This window comes from Capsella rubella, unplaced genomic scaffold, assembly GCF_000375325.1.
Source record: "Capsella rubella cultivar Monte Gargano unplaced genomic scaffold, Caprub1_0 scaffold_7, whole genome shotgun sequence".
Taxonomy (NCBI): domain Eukaryota; kingdom Viridiplantae; phylum Streptophyta; class Magnoliopsida; order Brassicales; family Brassicaceae; genus Capsella; species Capsella rubella.
The window spans coordinates 9,867,590-9,884,943 of record NW_006238917.1 but is presented as its reverse complement, the minus strand read 5'-3'; the positions used below and the strand labels follow the sequence as shown (position 1 = coordinate 9,884,943).

At 34.1% G+C, this 17,354-nt stretch overlaps 7 protein-coding genes across 8 annotated transcripts; all 7 read left to right on the top strand.

Moving 5' to 3' along the window:
• The first annotated feature begins 1,921 nt into the window (after window positions 1–1,921).
• Window positions 1,922–2,457, top strand: LOC17879916 (monothiol glutaredoxin-S5). The gene has a single exon (XM_006284764.2). It carries the CDS (start codon window positions 1,991–1,993, stop codon window positions 2,297–2,299), a length of 309 nt encoding a protein of 102 aa, XP_006284826.1. The 5' UTR covers window positions 1,922–1,990; the 3' UTR covers window positions 2,300–2,457.
• Window positions 2,458–2,939: 482 nt separating this feature from the next.
• Window positions 2,940–3,606, top strand: LOC17878986 (LOB domain-containing protein 32). Its single transcript, XM_006285795.2, has one exon. The coding sequence runs from the start codon at window positions 2,942–2,944 to the stop codon at window positions 3,467–3,469; it is 528 nt and encodes a 175-aa protein (XP_006285857.1). The 5' UTR covers window positions 2,940–2,941; the 3' UTR covers window positions 3,470–3,606.
• A 2,739-nt stretch (window positions 3,607–6,345) lies between these two features.
• On the top strand, window positions 6,346–6,877 carry LOC17879469 (monothiol glutaredoxin-S5). Its single transcript, XM_006284765.2, has one exon. The coding sequence runs from the start codon at window positions 6,400–6,402 to the stop codon at window positions 6,706–6,708; it is 309 nt and encodes a 102-aa protein (XP_006284827.1). The 5' UTR covers window positions 6,346–6,399; the 3' UTR covers window positions 6,709–6,877.
• Window positions 6,878–7,217: 340 nt separating this feature from the next.
• On the top strand, window positions 7,218–8,036 carry LOC17879305 (LOB domain-containing protein 32). Its single transcript, XM_006282735.2, has 2 exons — window positions 7,218–7,267; window positions 7,418–8,036. Exon 2 carries the CDS (start codon window positions 7,449–7,451, stop codon window positions 8,004–8,006), a length of 558 nt encoding a protein of 185 aa, XP_006282797.1. The 5' UTR covers window positions 7,218–7,267; window positions 7,418–7,448; the 3' UTR covers window positions 8,007–8,036.
• Window positions 8,037–10,175: 2,139 nt separating this feature from the next.
• On the top strand, window positions 10,176–10,729 carry LOC17879860 (monothiol glutaredoxin-S5). Its single transcript, XM_006284762.2, has one exon. It carries the CDS (start codon window positions 10,257–10,259, stop codon window positions 10,563–10,565), a length of 309 nt encoding a protein of 102 aa, XP_006284824.1. The 5' UTR covers window positions 10,176–10,256; the 3' UTR covers window positions 10,566–10,729.
• Window positions 10,730–12,625: 1,896 nt separating this feature from the next.
• LOC17879395 lies at window positions 12,626–13,785 on the top strand. Of its 2 annotated transcripts, none has more exons than XM_023779624.1 (4): window positions 12,626–12,862; window positions 13,079–13,225; window positions 13,311–13,506; window positions 13,629–13,785. In XM_023779624.1, exons 1-3 carry the CDS (start codon window positions 12,659–12,661, stop codon window positions 13,503–13,505), a joined length of 546 nt encoding a protein of 181 aa, XP_023635392.1. In that variant the 5' UTR covers window positions 12,626–12,658; the 3' UTR covers window position 13,506; window positions 13,629–13,785. The 2 variants fall into 2 exon arrangements, with proteins under 2 accessions (XP_023635392.1, XP_006284618.1); XM_006284556.2 differs by having other exon boundaries at window positions 13,624–13,785.
• Window positions 13,786–14,891: 1,106 nt separating this feature from the next.
• Window positions 14,892–16,768, top strand: LOC17879540 (pentatricopeptide repeat-containing protein At4g15720). The gene has a single exon (XM_006283294.2). It carries the CDS (start codon window positions 14,892–14,894, stop codon window positions 16,728–16,730), a length of 1,839 nt encoding a protein of 612 aa, XP_006283356.1. The 3' UTR covers window positions 16,731–16,768.
• The last annotated feature ends 586 nt before the right edge of the window (window positions 16,769–17,354 follow it).

The window sequence follows — 17,354 nt, the reverse complement described above, 5'->3', positions numbered from 1 at the left end:
AAAATTTGTAGAATATAGAGTAACATGTAGAATACATATTCCAAATTTTGTAGAACACCAACCAAACCTGAGTTCTAATTTTTTTAGAAGATATATATATTCTAAAATTTTCAGAACAAGTGCAATGCGAAGAATTTGTAATCTACAATTTTTAGAACATGTAGAGTGTGCAGAATTCATAATTTAAAATATTTAGAATACAGAAGATGTATTCTAAATATTGCAGAATGATTTTTTCAATATCAAAATCAACATACTTTCATCCAAAACTCTTTTGTTTAACATTAAATCTTATTAATCTTTAATTGTTGATATGCTTTAATTTAAAAATTAATTAAAAATTAATTTTATTTATTTAAAAGGGTAATTTAGGTATAACTGACAATTTACCGCAGAAAGCCTAAATGGACAAATTTTTAAAAAAACATCCTTTAAAATCAAAACCCCCATTATAATTTATGACATGGGATCTTATTACAAATCTAAAATCAATAAAACAAAAATTTGAGTTTAGGTAAATTAAAAATTAGTTATCTATATACAAAAACGTATTTCCATATCTTAATAAAAAGTGACGTTAGTACGTTACTACCCATTAAAACAACAAAGTGTGTAAAGAATTGGATTCTGCCGTATAAGGAACATGGTTGCATTGATACATATATATTCCATTTACAGGACAGTACGGGCCAGTTGCGGAACTAGATGTGATTAGGCATCTTACTTATACTACAATATGTGTCGTTGGTACGTGAACCACATCGATTCAAAATGATGATAACCTTGTATTGTGATATAGGAATAATGACTCTTCATATCAAAATTGGGCCACCAATAAATTTAATCATTTCAGAAGAGAAAATGCAAAACTATGGCTTTAAAGTTGTAAGAAAAGTTTTGGGACACCACGTGGCTGCTTCACTATCAAAACCATCTGCTTGGCCATGAGCTTAGCTTGACATTCCAAAATTCGTAGAATTGGGAATAAAGCTCAATCTTTCTTAGATTTTGATTCTTGACATCGTAAGTTCCGATTTCATTCATGAAGATAAGGCTAAAACAGAGCCACAGAGTTTCCTTGTTTTCTCAAGTGGTCATTAAAAGAATATTTCAATTCTTGAGATATTAATATTATACGATATCGATTTTTCGCAAACATACAAGAATCGAAAGAAGGAACCAAAAACTTTGTATAGTGTATCTAAAACTATGTAAAAGTGTTGAGGCTTGAGAAAAACATTTTGTGAAGAGTTTACCTCATCAACTTAGTAATTGTCAAGCAAACTCCAAACCTTGGCTTTAACCCAACCAGTTTGACCATTTCGACTGGCATCTCCCAAGGCAACTCCCACACCTTGGCTTGGTCAAGTTTTGGCTTTAACTTTTGTGAGGAAGTTTAACAACAAGAAAAAACTATGTATGCTAAATTTGATATCAGAAAACAGAAATGCTAAGTGAAGTGAACTTGGATCTATAATAAGGACAATTTTCTTTTTGTCGTTACCTTTTAACTAAATTTAAAACAAGCTCTGGTTCAGTTTATCTTATTTTTCAATTCAGTTTTGTAAAGATTGGCTTTAAAAAAAGGGGGAGAAAAAAAGTTAACATGATTCGTCCGTATCAAATATTCCTCAAGAGATTTTGTTTTTTTGTACGTTCTACCAAATTGGTTGATAGTTTTATTCTTTACCTGCAAGAGTCAAAGAATCAAAAAGCTGTGAATCGATCATATCATCATATTCTTTCAGATATTATTTTAAATATGTTCTTTATTTCACTATTTGTTTGAGATACTATTATTTTGTGGTAAAGTTGATTCTCTTAGAAAAAAGGCTACGTAATATAAAAGCTTGCGTACTTTAGAAAGCAATATATAAAGGACCTTATACACTCTTCATTCCATCAAACAAAGAAACACACATTCACTTCCTACCTTCAACCAAAACTCATCACAATTTCTCTACTAGTTATCTAGTTTTCCCAAACACTAATGGCGAATCTACAGAAGATGATCTCTGACAAGTCGGTAGTGATCTTTAGCAAGAACTCTTGCTGCATGTCTCACACAATCAAGACTCTTTTCTTCGACTTTGGCGTGAACCCGACGATCTATGAACTAGACGAGATCAACAGAGGGAAGGAGATAGAACAAGCATTGGCTCAGCTTGGGTGCAGCCCGACCGTGCCAGTGGTTTTCATAGGAGGGCAGCTTGTTGGTGGAGCCAATCAAGTCATGAGTCTCCATCTCAATCGTTCTCTCCTTCCAATGCTTAAGCGCGCTGGAGCATTATGGCTCTGACTTCAAACTAAATGAGAGTGCAATAATGTACTTATACACTGAAGAAACTAATTAAATTGAATTAACTAAAAAACATTCACAAGAATGTATGTATGAGTTAATGCAATGTCTATCTAAATTTTGAAAAGATAGATTATGCTCACCTATTTTGTAATAAAATCAGCTATCCTTAAATTTATCATTTTCACATGTTTATATATTTTGCCGACATCTATAATAGAAAGAATTGGGTATACAGTATATGAATAATATTTATGCATATATAACATGTTCCAATATATAACGGTAGAAACATAATAAATATTGTACATTAATTTAGTTTACATCTGAATACCAATGTTTCTAATAATTGGCATAATAAATGCATAAAAACTTGAATAACAAATTAATGGAAATAGATGATATTAATTATCTTGCCTACAAATATAAGTATGCAGTCAACAATAGCACTTTATAATGTTGTTGCCAAAAACATTAGTCTCATCTCTTTACAAATAAATAAGTCAAACTTTAAATATTAGTTGGCATTACTATCTTACCTAAAATCACTGATTAAACCTTCTGAGTCATGGCTATAAATAAGAGTATCAATGTATCATTATATACATACTACCCATTTAGAAAACAAAGCAAAAAAAAAGAATGGCTTCCAAGCCTTGTGGTGTCTGTAAGATCTTGAAAATAACTTGTGAACCAACTTGCGTATGCAAACCACATTTCCCATCAGGCAGTACAAGAATTCAAGATGTTCATCAAATCTTCGGAGCCGTGAACGTCCACAAGATCCTCAATAGCCTTGGTGCTGCAGAACGTGAGATTGCTGCCAACTCTTTGTGCTATGCGGCTGAGGCTCGTAGACGTGATCCTATTCATGGTGTTCATGGCATGATACTACACTACCAAAGTATTCTCAATGATCTTGAAAAAGATATCATAGCTGCAATGAATACGCTTGCAACTACCGTGGGATCCGATCAAGTGCCAAAATATTTTGATATTCCAATTCCAAATGATTTCCTTGCTACACCAGCTTCTTTGGATTCTTATATTGAGAAAATAAAGAGTCTAACCACAGTTGAAAAGAATCAACTTATGCAATTCTGGAAGAGAGCCGATGGTGCATCATCATCTGCTGGGCCATCTACTGCTTTAGGTGAGAAGTATCAGTGATACTCAAAAGATTTACCTCCATTACCTGAAAACCAAAACCAATAATAATTTTAATCAAATGTCTTTTGTTCCCCTTTGTCTTTAAACTCCAATTTCCATTATAAGCGTCTCTATCTGTATCCTTTGTTTCTTACCATTTCGTCCTAAATCTATGTAATCCGCTTAATAATATCAATGGTGTTTAATCTATCATGATATTGTGTTTAATTCCTTATACTTGCATTAGATAATAATCAAAACACATGGTAAGCTCTTTTATATGGATCCACTGGTAGAATTGTTGTTGAATCACTTATTTAAAAAAAATTATGCTGTGTATTTTATATGAATCACGTATTTGACATACTTAAGCTGTGTTCCCTGGAGAGAGAAAAAAGCAAAACACACAAAAACACAAGATAAGTAGAAGCTGAAAACAAATAGTGAAAACCATAAAGTCATTGAACTACAAATATTGAGAGTACAAAAGAGAAACTTACACTATTGTGGGTAACGTAACCAAGTTCATCATAACCTCGGACCCCTTCAAATTGTTTGTAAAAGAGATCTCGCTGTCTATTACATTCGGGTTCGTCCAAGAATAGGCCATAGTAGATTAGCTTTCCACGAAAATTGAAGGAAATCAAATGTCTAGGCACACTCTCTTCTTCATCTTCTTCTTCTTCATATTCATCAGTGGCTTTGGCTTCTTTAACACTGGAGAATCAATCGCCGTCTCATCGGACCGGAGTGTATCGCCGTCGCCAGCCATCGGCTTAACCTAGATATCTTATTTTGTTACTTTTATATATTACAAAGGGAACTATTTTACTTTTGTTTCTTTAAGCCATTAGTGGGCTTTCGATATTGTATTTTTCTAACCCAAATAATAAAATAAGACCTAACATACTAATAAAAGTGTCAAAATACAGTAAAAAACTTATATACCAAGATCATGAAAATTTATTAATTTATAAATATATTAAAATTATCGATAAATTAATTTATAAAGAATTTTTTTTCAACAAAAATAATATTTAATTGTGACATGAGTATCATCATCCCAACAACTGATGCCACCACTAACGAAACATAATCTAAAAAGGAAAGAAAACTCAAAAACAATATAAACGTATAGTTCGATAACTCATCGATAAAATAATTAGTTTTCCTATACACGATGTACGGGTTTTAAAATTGTATTTTCATATCGTATTAGAAAGAGACGTTAATTACTACTAAAGCATTAAAACCCAAAAGCAATATATCTATGTACGAAAACGTGTTTCCACATCGTAATAGCAAACAGACGTTACTAGTACTAGTAACCGTTAAAACAACAAAGTGTGTAAAGAATTGGATTCTGCCATATAAGGAACATGGTTGCATTGATACATACAGAATATTCAATTTACAGGACAGTACGGGCCAGTTGCGGAACTAGATGTGATTAGGCATCTTACTTATACTACAATGTGTCGTTGGAACGTAACGTGAACCACATCGATTGAAAATGATGATAAGATAACCTTGTATTGTGATATAGGAATAATGACTCTTCATATCAAAGTTGGGCCACCAATAAACTTAGCCATTTAAGAAGAGAAAATGCAAAACTATGGCTTTAAAGTTTAATAAAAATTTTGGGACACCACGTGGCTGCTTCACTATCAAAACCACAAGCTTGAAATTCCAAAATTATATAAAGCTCAATCTTTCTTAGATTTTGATTCTTGACATCGTAAGCTCCGATTCCATTGATAAAGATAAGGCTAAAATGAAACCACAGTGTTCCCCTTGTTTTCACAAGTGGTCATTAAAAGAATATTTCAATCCTTGAGATCATAATATCATACGATCTCGATTTTTCTCAAATATACAAGAATCAAAAGAAGGAACCCAAAACTTGGTATCTAAAACTATGTTAAAATGCTGAGGCTTGATCAACTTAGTAATTGTCTTTTTTTCTCTTTTTCTTTTCTGTTAAAGGGCATTCTATTTAAATTGCAAATGTAAAAAAAAAGTACAGGGCTATGACTTATAATTAAAGGTCATAGAGATCAAAGAAGTAATTTGAAATAAGAATGCCTAAGCATACAATTAAATAGGATATAGGAAGATGAGATGATGCAAAAGGTCACTTGAAATCTACAGTCACCCTCGGCCTCCACGACCACGGTTTTGACGTTTCCTAAGTCCTAACAGTAGTCCATTGCATTTCTTGAAAATGTTTAGTTGGTTTGGTTGGCTTTTCTCCTATAGATCTCCGATCTATTTCATCAATATTCATAACCTGAACACACTCATCAACTTAGTAATTGTCACGGTGGTGCCGACCATTTTGACTTAAATCTCCCAACCAAAATTTCCACACCTTAGCTTGGTTAAGTTTTGGTTTTAAGTTTTGTGAGGAAGTGTGATAATAAGATTTGAGAACATTTATGCTAAGTGAAGTGAAGTTAAGACAGTTTGGTTTTTTTTTTTGGTCGTTACCATTTAATTAAATTAAAAACAAGCTTTGGTTCAGTTTATCTTATTTTTCAATTCAATTTTGTCCGGCTTTAAGAAAAAAGTTCAATGCATTTTAAGCCGAAATATAAACATAACATGATTCGTCAGTATCAAATATTCCTCAAGAGATTTTGTTGTATGTACGTTTATTCTTTAGCTGCAAGAGGCAAAGAATCAAGAAGCCGTGAACCGATTATATCCTCATATCCTTTCAGATATTCTTACAAAATTGTTCTTTATTTCACTATTTATATTTGAGATATTATTTTGTGCTAAAGTTTATTCTCTTTGGAAGAACTAGGCTACGTAATATGAAAGCTTACATACTTTGGAAAGCTATATATATATTAATGACCTTATACACTCTTCACTCCATCAAACACAGCAACTCCAGTTCACTTCCTATCAAGCTGCTTTTAAATATCCCATATAACACTATAATGGCGAATCTACAAAAGATGATCTCTGAGAAGTCGGTAGTGATCTTTAGCAAGAACTCTTGCTGCATGTCTCACACAATCAAGACTCTCTTCTTCGACTTTGGCGTGAATCCTACGATCTATGAACTAGACGAGATCAACAGAGGGAAAGAGATAGAGCAAGCATTGGCTCAGCTCGGGTGCAGCCCGACCGTGCCAGTGGTGTTCATAGGAGGGCAGCTTGTTGGTGGAGCCAATCAAGTCATGAGTCTCCATCTCAATCGTTCTCTCCTTCCAATGCTAAAGCGTGCTGGAGCATTATGGCTTTGACTTCAATAAATGTACTGAAGAAACTAACTAAAGTCATGAATTAACTTAAAAATATACACAAGAATGTATGTATGAGTAAGTTAATGCTGTGTCTATCTAACTTTTGAAAAGATAGACTATGCGGTTACATATTTTGTTTTATAATAAAATCAGCTATCGTTAAATTTTATGTTGATACTAGCACAAATAAAATACAATACACTACTAACGATTAAAACTTGGCATAATTAATGCACAAGAATTTGAAAAAAAAAAATCATGCCAATTGCCAAAGGATGATATTATCTTGCCATTGTTTTTGGTTCAAAGGAAGATATTATCTTGCAAAAAAATAAAAGAATGTAGTCAACTATGACACTTAATGTTTAATAGTTTTATTGCCAAAAAAAACATTAGTCTCATATGAGTTGAACATTACTATCCTACCTAAATCAGTGATTTAACCTTCTGAGTCATGGCTATAAAACTCCAACTAATAGTACCATTATATACATCCTTCAGATTTAGAACATTTTTATTTCTTTTATGATATTTAATCTTTCTACAATTTCGATCTGAGGTACTACATGATCTCGATTTAATCTATTCATTTTTTATATTTATATTTATGTAGAATTTAATTCATCAAAAGTGAATTTTAATCAAGATCCAAGGTTTTTTCTTCTTCTTATGTTTAGGTTGATATATTAATTCATATCATTGTTTTCAGGGCAAAGGGAGAAACCAAAACAAAAAAAAGAATGGCTTCTAACCGTTGTGCTGTTTGCAAGATCTTGAATGTTACTTGTGAACCAACTTGCATATGCAAACCACATTTCCCATCGAACAGTACAAGATTTCAAGATGTTCATCAAATCTTTGGTGCCGAGAACGTCCTCAAGATCCTCAACAGTCTTGGAGAAGTAGAACGTGAGATTGCTGCCAACTGCTTGTGCTACGCGGCTGAGGCTCGTAGACGTGATCCGGTTTCTGGTGTTTATGGCATGAAACTACACTATGAAAGTATTCTCAACGATGTTGAGCAAGAGATCAAATCTGCATTGAATGAGCTTGAAACTAACTTGGGACCTGATCAAGTGCCAAAATATTTTGATATTCCAATTCCAGATGATTTCCTTAATACAACAGCTTCTTTGGATTCTTATATTGAGAAAATCAAGAACCTAACCACAGTTGAAAAGAATAACCTTTTGCAATTCTGGAAGAGAGAAAATCAAAAGATGGGTGATGATCATAGAGTTGATGGTGCATCAACATCTGCTGGGCCATCTACTGCTTTAGGTGAGAAGCATCAGTGATACTCAAAATATACCTCCATTACCTGAAAACCAAAACCAATAATACTTTATTTTGTTTGCTTTTGTTCCTCCATTACCTGTTCTCATTCTCTCTGTTTCGTCATAAATCTATGTAATTCGCTTAATAATATCTATGGTGTTTGGTCTATCGTGATCTTGTGTTTAGTTCCTTTGACTTGCATTAGATATAATAACCAAAAATACATGATAAGCTCTTTTATATCGATCCAGTGCTAGATTTGTTGCTGAATACATGAAATAAAAGTTATTTTGAAAAATATATGAATAATAATTTTGGATTAAATTAGGAAGAGTGATTGCAGCTTGAAGCTGCCTCGATCAGAATGATCCGTATGCACCAAAGGTTACAATTTAGATTCTGGTAATTAATTTTGTAGGACAAGAAGCAACCGAAGGTGAAATACATATGTTACAACAAGAAAACCAGAAGAGCAGTATACCTCTAGTAAACTTCATGATTGTGTAGGCTTAACCTTATCAACAAAGATCTCTTCATGAAAATTGTTGACCTTTGCTTGGTAAGATTTTGGCACTTGAATTGATGAGTTAAGATCAGGCCAAAAATGTTATATGAAAGTTATGCCCCCTGCAGGGTATTAGAATTGCACTCACGTATTTGACATATTCATCAGTGGCTTTGGCTTCCTCTATCTTTGGCTTCTTCTGCACTGGAGAATCAATCGCCGTCGCCAGGCATTGGCTTAACCTAGATACCTTATTTTGTTACTTTTATTATTACAAAGGGAACTATTTTACTTTTGTTTCTTTAAGCCATTAGTGGGCTTTCGATATTGTATCTTTCTAACCCAATTAATAAAACAAGACCTAACATACTAATAAAAGTGTCAAATACAGTAAAAATGTTATGTATTAAGAATTTAAAATCATGAAAATCTATTAATTTAGAAATGTATTAAAATTATATTTAATCGTGACAATCAATATGAAAAAGAAAACTACAAACGGATGTTTCTTGAAAACGAAGTTCTTTGGATATTATCCCAACATCCGATGCCACCATTAACGGAACAGAATCTAAAACATGAAAACTCTCAATGGCAATATAAACGTATAGTTATCGGCAAAACAAATAGCTTTCCTCTACACGATGTACAAGTTTTAAAATTGTATTCCACATCGTATTAGAAAGTGGTGTTACTAATACTACTAACCATTAAAACAACAAAGTGTGTAAAGAATTTATGCCTTATAAGGAACATGGTTGCATTGATACATTATATACAGTATATTCAATTTAGAGGACAGTACGGGCCAGTTTCGGAACTAGATGTGATTAGGCATCTTACTTATACTACAATGTCTCGTTAGTAGTACGTGAAGCACATCGATTGAAAATGATGATAAATTTGTATTGTGATATAGGAATAACGACTCTTCATATCAAAATTGGGCCACCAGTATATTTAATCATTATAACAAGAAAAAATGCAAAACTATGGCTTTAATGTTGAATAAAAATTTAGGGACACCACGTGGCTGCTTCACTATCAAAACCATCTGCTTGGCCACGAGCTTGAAATTCCAAAATTATAAAAACTCAATCTTTCTTAGATTTTGATTCTTGACATCGTAAGTCCCGATTCTATTGATGAAGATAAGGCTAAAATGAAACCACAGTGTTTCCCTTGTTTTCACAAGTGGTCATTAAAAGAATATTTCAATTCTTGAGATCATAATATCATACGATCTCGATTTTTCTCAAATATACAAGAATCGAATGAAGAAACGTCCGAAAACTTGGTATCTCACTTTTCAATTCAGATTTGTCTAGATCGGCTTCAAGAAAAAGTTCAATGAATTTTAAGCCGAAATATAAACATAACATGATTCTTCAGTATCAAATATTCCACAAGAGATTTTTGTTGTATGGTACGTTTACCGAATTGGTTGATAGTTTTATTCTTTAGCTGCAAGAGGCAAAGAATCAAGAAGCTGTGAACAGATCATATTCTTTCAGATATGATTTAATATATGTTCTTTTGTCACTATTTATATTTGAGATATTATTTTGTGCTAAAGTTTATTCTCTTGGGAAAAAAGGCTACGTAATATGAAAGCTTACGTACTTTGGAAAGATATATATATAATGAGCTTATACACTCTTCATTCCATCAAACACAACAACTCCAATTCACTTCCTATCTCCAAGTTCGCATCCCATTTTTCTTCTTTACAAGTTGCTTCTCAATCATCCCATATAACACTATAATGGAGAATCTACAAAAGATGATCTCTGAGAAGTCGGTAGTGATCTTTAGCAAGAACTCTTGCTGCATGTCTCACACAATCAAGACTCTCTTCTTCGACTTTGGCGTGAACCCGACGATCTATGAACTAGACGAGATCAACAGAGGGAAAGAGGTAGAGCAAGCATTGGCTCAGCTCGGGTGCAGCCCGACCGTGCCGGTGGTTTTCATAGGAGGACAGCTCGTTGGTGGAGCCAATCAAGTCATGAGTCTCCATCTCAATCGTTCTCTCCTTCCAATGCTTAAGCGTGCTGGAGCATTGTGGCTTTGACTTCAATAAATGTACTGAAGAAACTAACTAAAGCCATGAATTAACTAAAAAATATACACAAGAATTAATGTATGTATGAGTTAATGCTGTGTCTATCTAAGTTTTGAAAAGATAGACTATGCGGTTACCTATTTTGTAAAGTGTGGGTATTGTTTATAATAAAATCAGCTATCGTTAAATTTATCCTTTTCGCATGTTTTACTCATGCCAACATTATCCAAATTATATTTGGTTATAAAATTGAATATTGATCTTGGGATGGATCAAATCTTTTTTTTTTTATTAAATTGGTAAAATGTATTTTTTTAAATACCTATAGTGGTACAATGAAATAGTATAGTACTTGGTGATTAATCATGTGTCTATAAGCTTATGCGAGGGTTCTGCGCTTGACAAGAAATATAGTACTTGGTGAAACATATGTGTCTAGCTAACATCGTTGCATTGTTAATTTGTTACATATATATATTCCATGCTCTAGGACGGTACGGGCTAGTTACGGAATAAGATCATGTGATTAGGCATCTTACATATACTAATACTAGAATGTGTCGTCAGTACGTGAATCACATCGACTGAAAATGATGATAACCTTGTATTGTGATATAAGAATAATGACTCTTCAGATCAGAATAGGGCCACCATTACATTTTAATAATTTCAAAAAGAAAATGCAAAACTATGACTTTAAAGTTCAATAAATATTTTGAGACACCATGCCACTATCAAGTTCATCTGCTTGGCCACAAGCTTGACATTCCAAAATTCGTAGAATTTGGAATAAAGCTCAATCTTTCTTAGATTTTCATTCATGAAGATAAGGCTAAAACAGAACCACACAGAGTTTCCTTGTTTTCTCAAGTGGTCATAAAGAGAATATTTCAATTCTTGAGATAATATCACACGATTGCGAGTTTTCGCAAATATAGAATAATCGAAAGAGGGATCTGAAAACTTTGCGACTCTGAAGAGTGTATCGATCTTATCAATTTAATAACTGACACGACTTTATCCCGACCATTGCGACTGAAATGTCCCTAGCAAACTTCCACATCTTGCATGGCTTGGTCATGATTTCTGAGAACAGTTATACTAAGTGAAGGGAAGGTTGATCGATCTTTAGGACAGTTTTCTTTTTATTTTTTATTTTTTATTTACCTTTTAATTAAATAAAAAACAAGCTTCAGTTTCGTCTCAACTGGCTTATATATTGTCTCAACTGGCTTATATATTTTTCTATAAAAAAAATAAAAAAATATTAATTACATTTTAAGCTGAAACAAAATCTATATCTTTATTTGTTGTTGCATTTGTCTAGCTATTTATATTAGACTACTACAAATTATTCAGATTTGGACTTCTCTAAATTTTAACTGTGAGAAAATTTAATATACGGCCGAGATATACACATAACATGATTCGTCCGTATCATATATTTCTCAAGAGATTTTGTTTTTTGTACGTTTTACCGAATTAGTTGATTGTTGTTTTATTCTTTAGCTGATCTTTAATCTTATATTACGGCTCAATTAACTAGTACTTGTATTAAAAAAAAACTGCATTTCCTATAATAAGAGAAGAAAAAATAATGCAACTCATGTTATATTCCTTCTTGTAATCAATGTTCATTGTTTTTGTTATGCAGTGAGATCAAAGACAAATGATATTAACAAGAGAAGAAATAATAATGCAACTCATGTTCCACTTGGCTATTCGTGGATGTGGCTTAATATTTGTGGATATAGCGTCGTATTTTAAAAAAATCGTGGCTTTTTTTTTTTAAATCACCTTATAGTCACGAATTTTCGCGAATGTGTGAATGAATACAAAATAGAGTAGTTACAAAATGAATCGAATATATAAAAATGATTGGGTTCTATCGTTGGCCTAAGTTGATAAGGCAAAAAGTATGAAGGTTTATCTAAAAGAAATCAAACATTTTACACCCAAAAAAAAATTAAAAAAAATAATCAAAATTTGCAACTTGCAAGGCAAAAAGAAGGACTAGTTTGCGAATTCTCTAAGTTAAGGATACTTACGTACACAGCAAAATAAAAAAAGGGGTGAAAATTCTAGGGTTTCGACTTTGGACCATGCCTGGTGTTGACGATTCCAAGGTGCGGTTGAGAGATCCGGCGGAGATCGAATCTCCAGAACGGAAGATAGAGACAAAATCAGAAGATCGTCCACCAAATTCCTTCTACTTCGGCGGTAAACTACTCCGCGTAGGCGAACCCAACGATGAGGAATGTTTTAGACAGGCCAAACTCTTTTCCAAACAGTTTGGTGATAGCGAGGTATTTTCATATTTATATGCTAATCCAAAAATTTCTGGATTTACAAGTTCATTGGTTGGATTGTTTCGGATTTAGGTTCATAGAGAGAGGTCATTGATTTACTTGTTGAATACACAACTGGGAAAGTTTAGTCGTATCCTCGTTTAGTTTTAGTATGCTGTTTGGTTTCTCCTCCTTTCTTCTTTGGTAATATAAATTGTATTTTTGTGTTTACAGGGTTTTGATGTGGACTGGGACAGTTTTGACTACGTGTTCTCTGTCGTCAATTTCTACTGGCAACCACAACTTGATGATAGGATGACCAATGACGAGCTGCTCAAACAACTCATACGAGCAGCCATTGAAGAATACGATGATGATAACGTCAGCTTCTTTCTTTAATTACTTTCTAATGGTTCTTTATCTGTTCTTCTACTTAATGATCTTTTGTGTTGTTGTTCTTTTGCAGGGAACAGAGCTTGAGCTTATCGATTATGTAGGTGCCAATATGGCACCGTGCAAGGGTATTATGTATTACATAACATTTAGGGCCAAAGATGTTTCCTCAACTAATCCAGAGCTTTACCAAGCCAAGGTGCGCAAGTTTTGTGATGATATCGCCGTCAAATTGGTTAGGGAAAAGCCTCACAAAGAAATTTCATGAGGTAGTTATTTTATCACTATTAGCTTAAAACTAGTTATATGACTGACTTAAAATCATCTTCATCATACTATTTGTTTCGGGTTTCCTTTATTTAAATTGGGTTTGGTGATGCATGCAGGACAGTTTATATTGTGTTATGTGCTTCAAATGGGACAGCTCTTGAGAATAATTTGTGGTGGCTTTTTTAATAATGTTATATGTACTTTGTGTTGTAATATCACAGCTCTTGGTCGTTAACTACTTTGTCTTGTATGACATGTCTTTGCCAAAATCCAACCAAACTTGCTTCTACTTTAACTGCTATCATTTTATCTCATGGTCTGTCAATTGTTGTTAAAATCATTACTTCACTTCTATCTCGTACGTGTTTGGGAGGTCTTTTTGTATTTTCATTTACTGGGATCTGGACGACTAAACACAAAACCTTTTCATGTAAACTAAATCATAGTATCATACTGCACTAGAATAGTGTTATTTGTGATAATGGGGTATATATACTAGTAACCACATTTGTATATTCTTATCAGTCTTTTGTTTTCATAAGGATCTTCAATAAAATGATTCCACAGAAATCAACTATAAAAAATGTATATAAACTTAGAATCGATAATTGTAATACAGAACATGGGGAATACATGAAAAAGAGTAGGAAAATGTTTAGAAACAATGTTTTTGTGTCTTCTCTCTCGCATAAACATGTTTAAAAAAAGCATGTCAAATCATCTAATTTCACTTGCAAATCAGTGTGAGGGAACAAATAAAGATTAAACAGAGCAAATCATCTGCTTTCACTTGCAAAACAGTCCTCAAGTTTAACCAGGTTTTAAGAATAAGCAAACAAGTCAAGAAAGCTTTGCATGCATTCAACGAGAAACCAAAGAAGACCAACGTTGCTAAATAAAAGATGGTAGGAAATGTTAAATTACAATGGTTGGTCATTCATTCCCCCTTTTATACATGTTGGAGAGGAGACGTTGAAGGTTAGAAACAGGAAAATTCTGATGCCATCTAGTGGCGGGGCCGGGTTCAGCACGATACTCAATTTGTTGATACAAAAGAGGCATATAAGAGTGTCACAACTCACAACTACCTTTGCCATGGTGTTGGGATTAGGGATATAAGACTATGATATAAAATTTTATTCTTGTTAAAACACATGAATGAGGTGTTACTATTTATGAAAATTACCCTAGAAATTATTGTCTTCCTCGTCCACCATTTCTCAAAAGTCAAAACATATGAGTATTTATTCCATTAATTTTATGTTTTTAATTTGAGTACCGAGTAGTGTGAACCTAACATTAAAACGATGCCGCATTATTGATATGCATTAAAGTATGAAAATCAAAGTAAACACAACACAATCGAATTGAGTATTTTGACCCAATGAAGAAACGGTTAATCCAAAATGTCAGTTTAGCCCCTGCAGCAACTTCTCCCTTTCCTCTTCTTCACCTAAAACCGAAAGCTTTCTTGTTGCATAAGCTTTCAGAATCTACCAATCCTATTCTCACGAATCTACTACATACACTCACTCTGAAACTTGGGTTCGCTAGTGACACGTTTACTGTGAATCACCTCCTTATTAGCTATGTTAAGCTCAGAGAAGTCGACACTGCACGCAAGGTGTTCGGTGAAATGCGTGAACCAAATGTCGTTTCCTGGACTTCGGTTATTTCTGGGTTTAACGACATGGGTCAACCTCAAACTGCTTTGTCTATGTTTCAGGAGATGCATGAAGATAGGTCTGTGCCTCCTAATGAGTACACGTTTGCTAGTGTCTTTAAAGCATGCTCTGCTTTGGCTGAATCAAGAATCGGGAAATGCATCCATGCCCGTCTTGAAATTTCCGGGCTCAGAAGCAATACTGTGGTGAGTTCATCTCTTGTTGACATGTATGGGAAATGCAACGATGTGGAAACGGCTAGACGGGTTTTCGACTCGATGATTGGTTGTGGCAGAAATGTTGTTTCTTGGACCTCCATGATCACTACTTATGCGCAGAACGCCCGTGGCCATGAAGCTATTGAGCTGTTTAGATCATTCAATGCTGTTTCGACATCGGATAGGCCGAATCAGTTTATGCTGGCTAGTGTAATTAGCGCTTCCTCTAGTTTAGGTAGGCTGCAATGGGGAAAAGTTGCTCACGGGTTAGTCACTCGAGGTGGTTATGAATCGAACAATGTGGTTGCTACCTCGCTTCTAGATATGTACTCGAAATGCGGGTCTTTAAGCTGTGCGGAGAAAATATTCTTGAATATTCGTTGTCATACTGTTATAACTTACACATCTATGATCATGGCAAAGGCAAAGCATGGATTTGGAGAAGCAGCGGTCAAACTCTTCGATGAAATGGTAGGAAAGAGAATAAAGCCTAACTATGTAACATTACTCGGTGTGTTACACGCTTGTAGCCATTCGGGTCTGGTTAACGAAGGCCTAGAATTCTTGAATTCCATGGCTGAGAAGCATGGCGTGATTCCTGATCCGAGGCATTACACTTGTGTGGTTGATATGCTTGGAAGATCTGGCCGTGTTGATGAAGCTTACGACTTGGCAAAAACAATAGAAGTTGGAGCAGAGCAAGGAGCGCTCTTGTGGGGAGCTCTTCTTTCAGCTGGTAGGTTACATGGAAGAATTGAGATTGTTAGTGAAGCGAGCAAGCGGTTAATTCAGTCGGATCAGCAAGTGACAAGTGCATATATTGCATTATCCAATGCTTATGCTGTGGCTGGAGGATGGGAAGATTCGGAATCTCTTCGACTAGAGATGAAGCGTAGTGGGAATGTGAAAGAACGAGCTTGTAGCTGGATTGAGAGTAAGGAGTCAGTCTATGTTTTCCATGCTGGGGATCTGTCTTGTGACGAAAGCGGTGAGATTGAGAGGTTTTTGAAAGATATGGAGAAGCAAATGAAGGAAAGAGGACACAGAGGAAGTAGTAGTAGTAGTATGATCACAAGTTCGTCGGTTTTTATTGATGTTGATGAGGAAGCTAAAGAGGAAATGGTGAATTTGCATTGTGAGAGATTGGCTTTAGCCTATGGATTGCTTCACTTGCCTGCGGGATCAACGATTCGGATTATGAATAATTTGAGGATGTGTAGAGATTGTCATGAGGCTTTCAAGGTGATCAGTGAGATTGTGCAGAGAGAAATTGTAGTTAGAGATGTAAATAGGTTTCATTGTTTTAAGAATGGATCTTGCACTTGTCGTGATTTTTGGTGATTTTTTTAACTAATGTAGATTGATCTTTTGTTCTGACATATTCCTGACTCATTCTTAGTAAAAAGTAAAAACATTGATGTACCTAGAGGCGGGTTTAAAGGAGATCACTTAGATGCGGTTTAAAGGAGATCATTGTGGTAGTAGAAAGTGATCAATGATCCATGATCCACCCGTTATTATTTTATCAAAGAAAAATAGGTTTTGTCTTTTGAAAGAAAAAAAAACAAATGAAAAATAGGGTTTAGGTTATGTGCAGGGGATGGCCACAGTTCTGATTTCTGATTTTGATAGGTGTATGGAGGTACTCATTAGAATCAAATAGGTCTGCATACAATTCACCAATAGGCAGTAAACATGTGTCACTCTGAGGTTACTGTATGGACAAATACGAAGGAAGAAGGATGTTTAGACCATCCTTATCCAAGATATCTTAAAACTAATATTTGTGTAAGAAAGTATCTCAAGATACCATGGATAAAGATGTCCTTAGAGCATCCTCAATGCTAGGTTTTAAAAAAAAAATCTTGTGATTTGTTTATTAATTTATTTGTAAAAAGTGATGTTAAGAAATGTAACTAAGTTTTTATGTTTTATTGCAGAATCATTGATGGGTTCTTAAGTAGT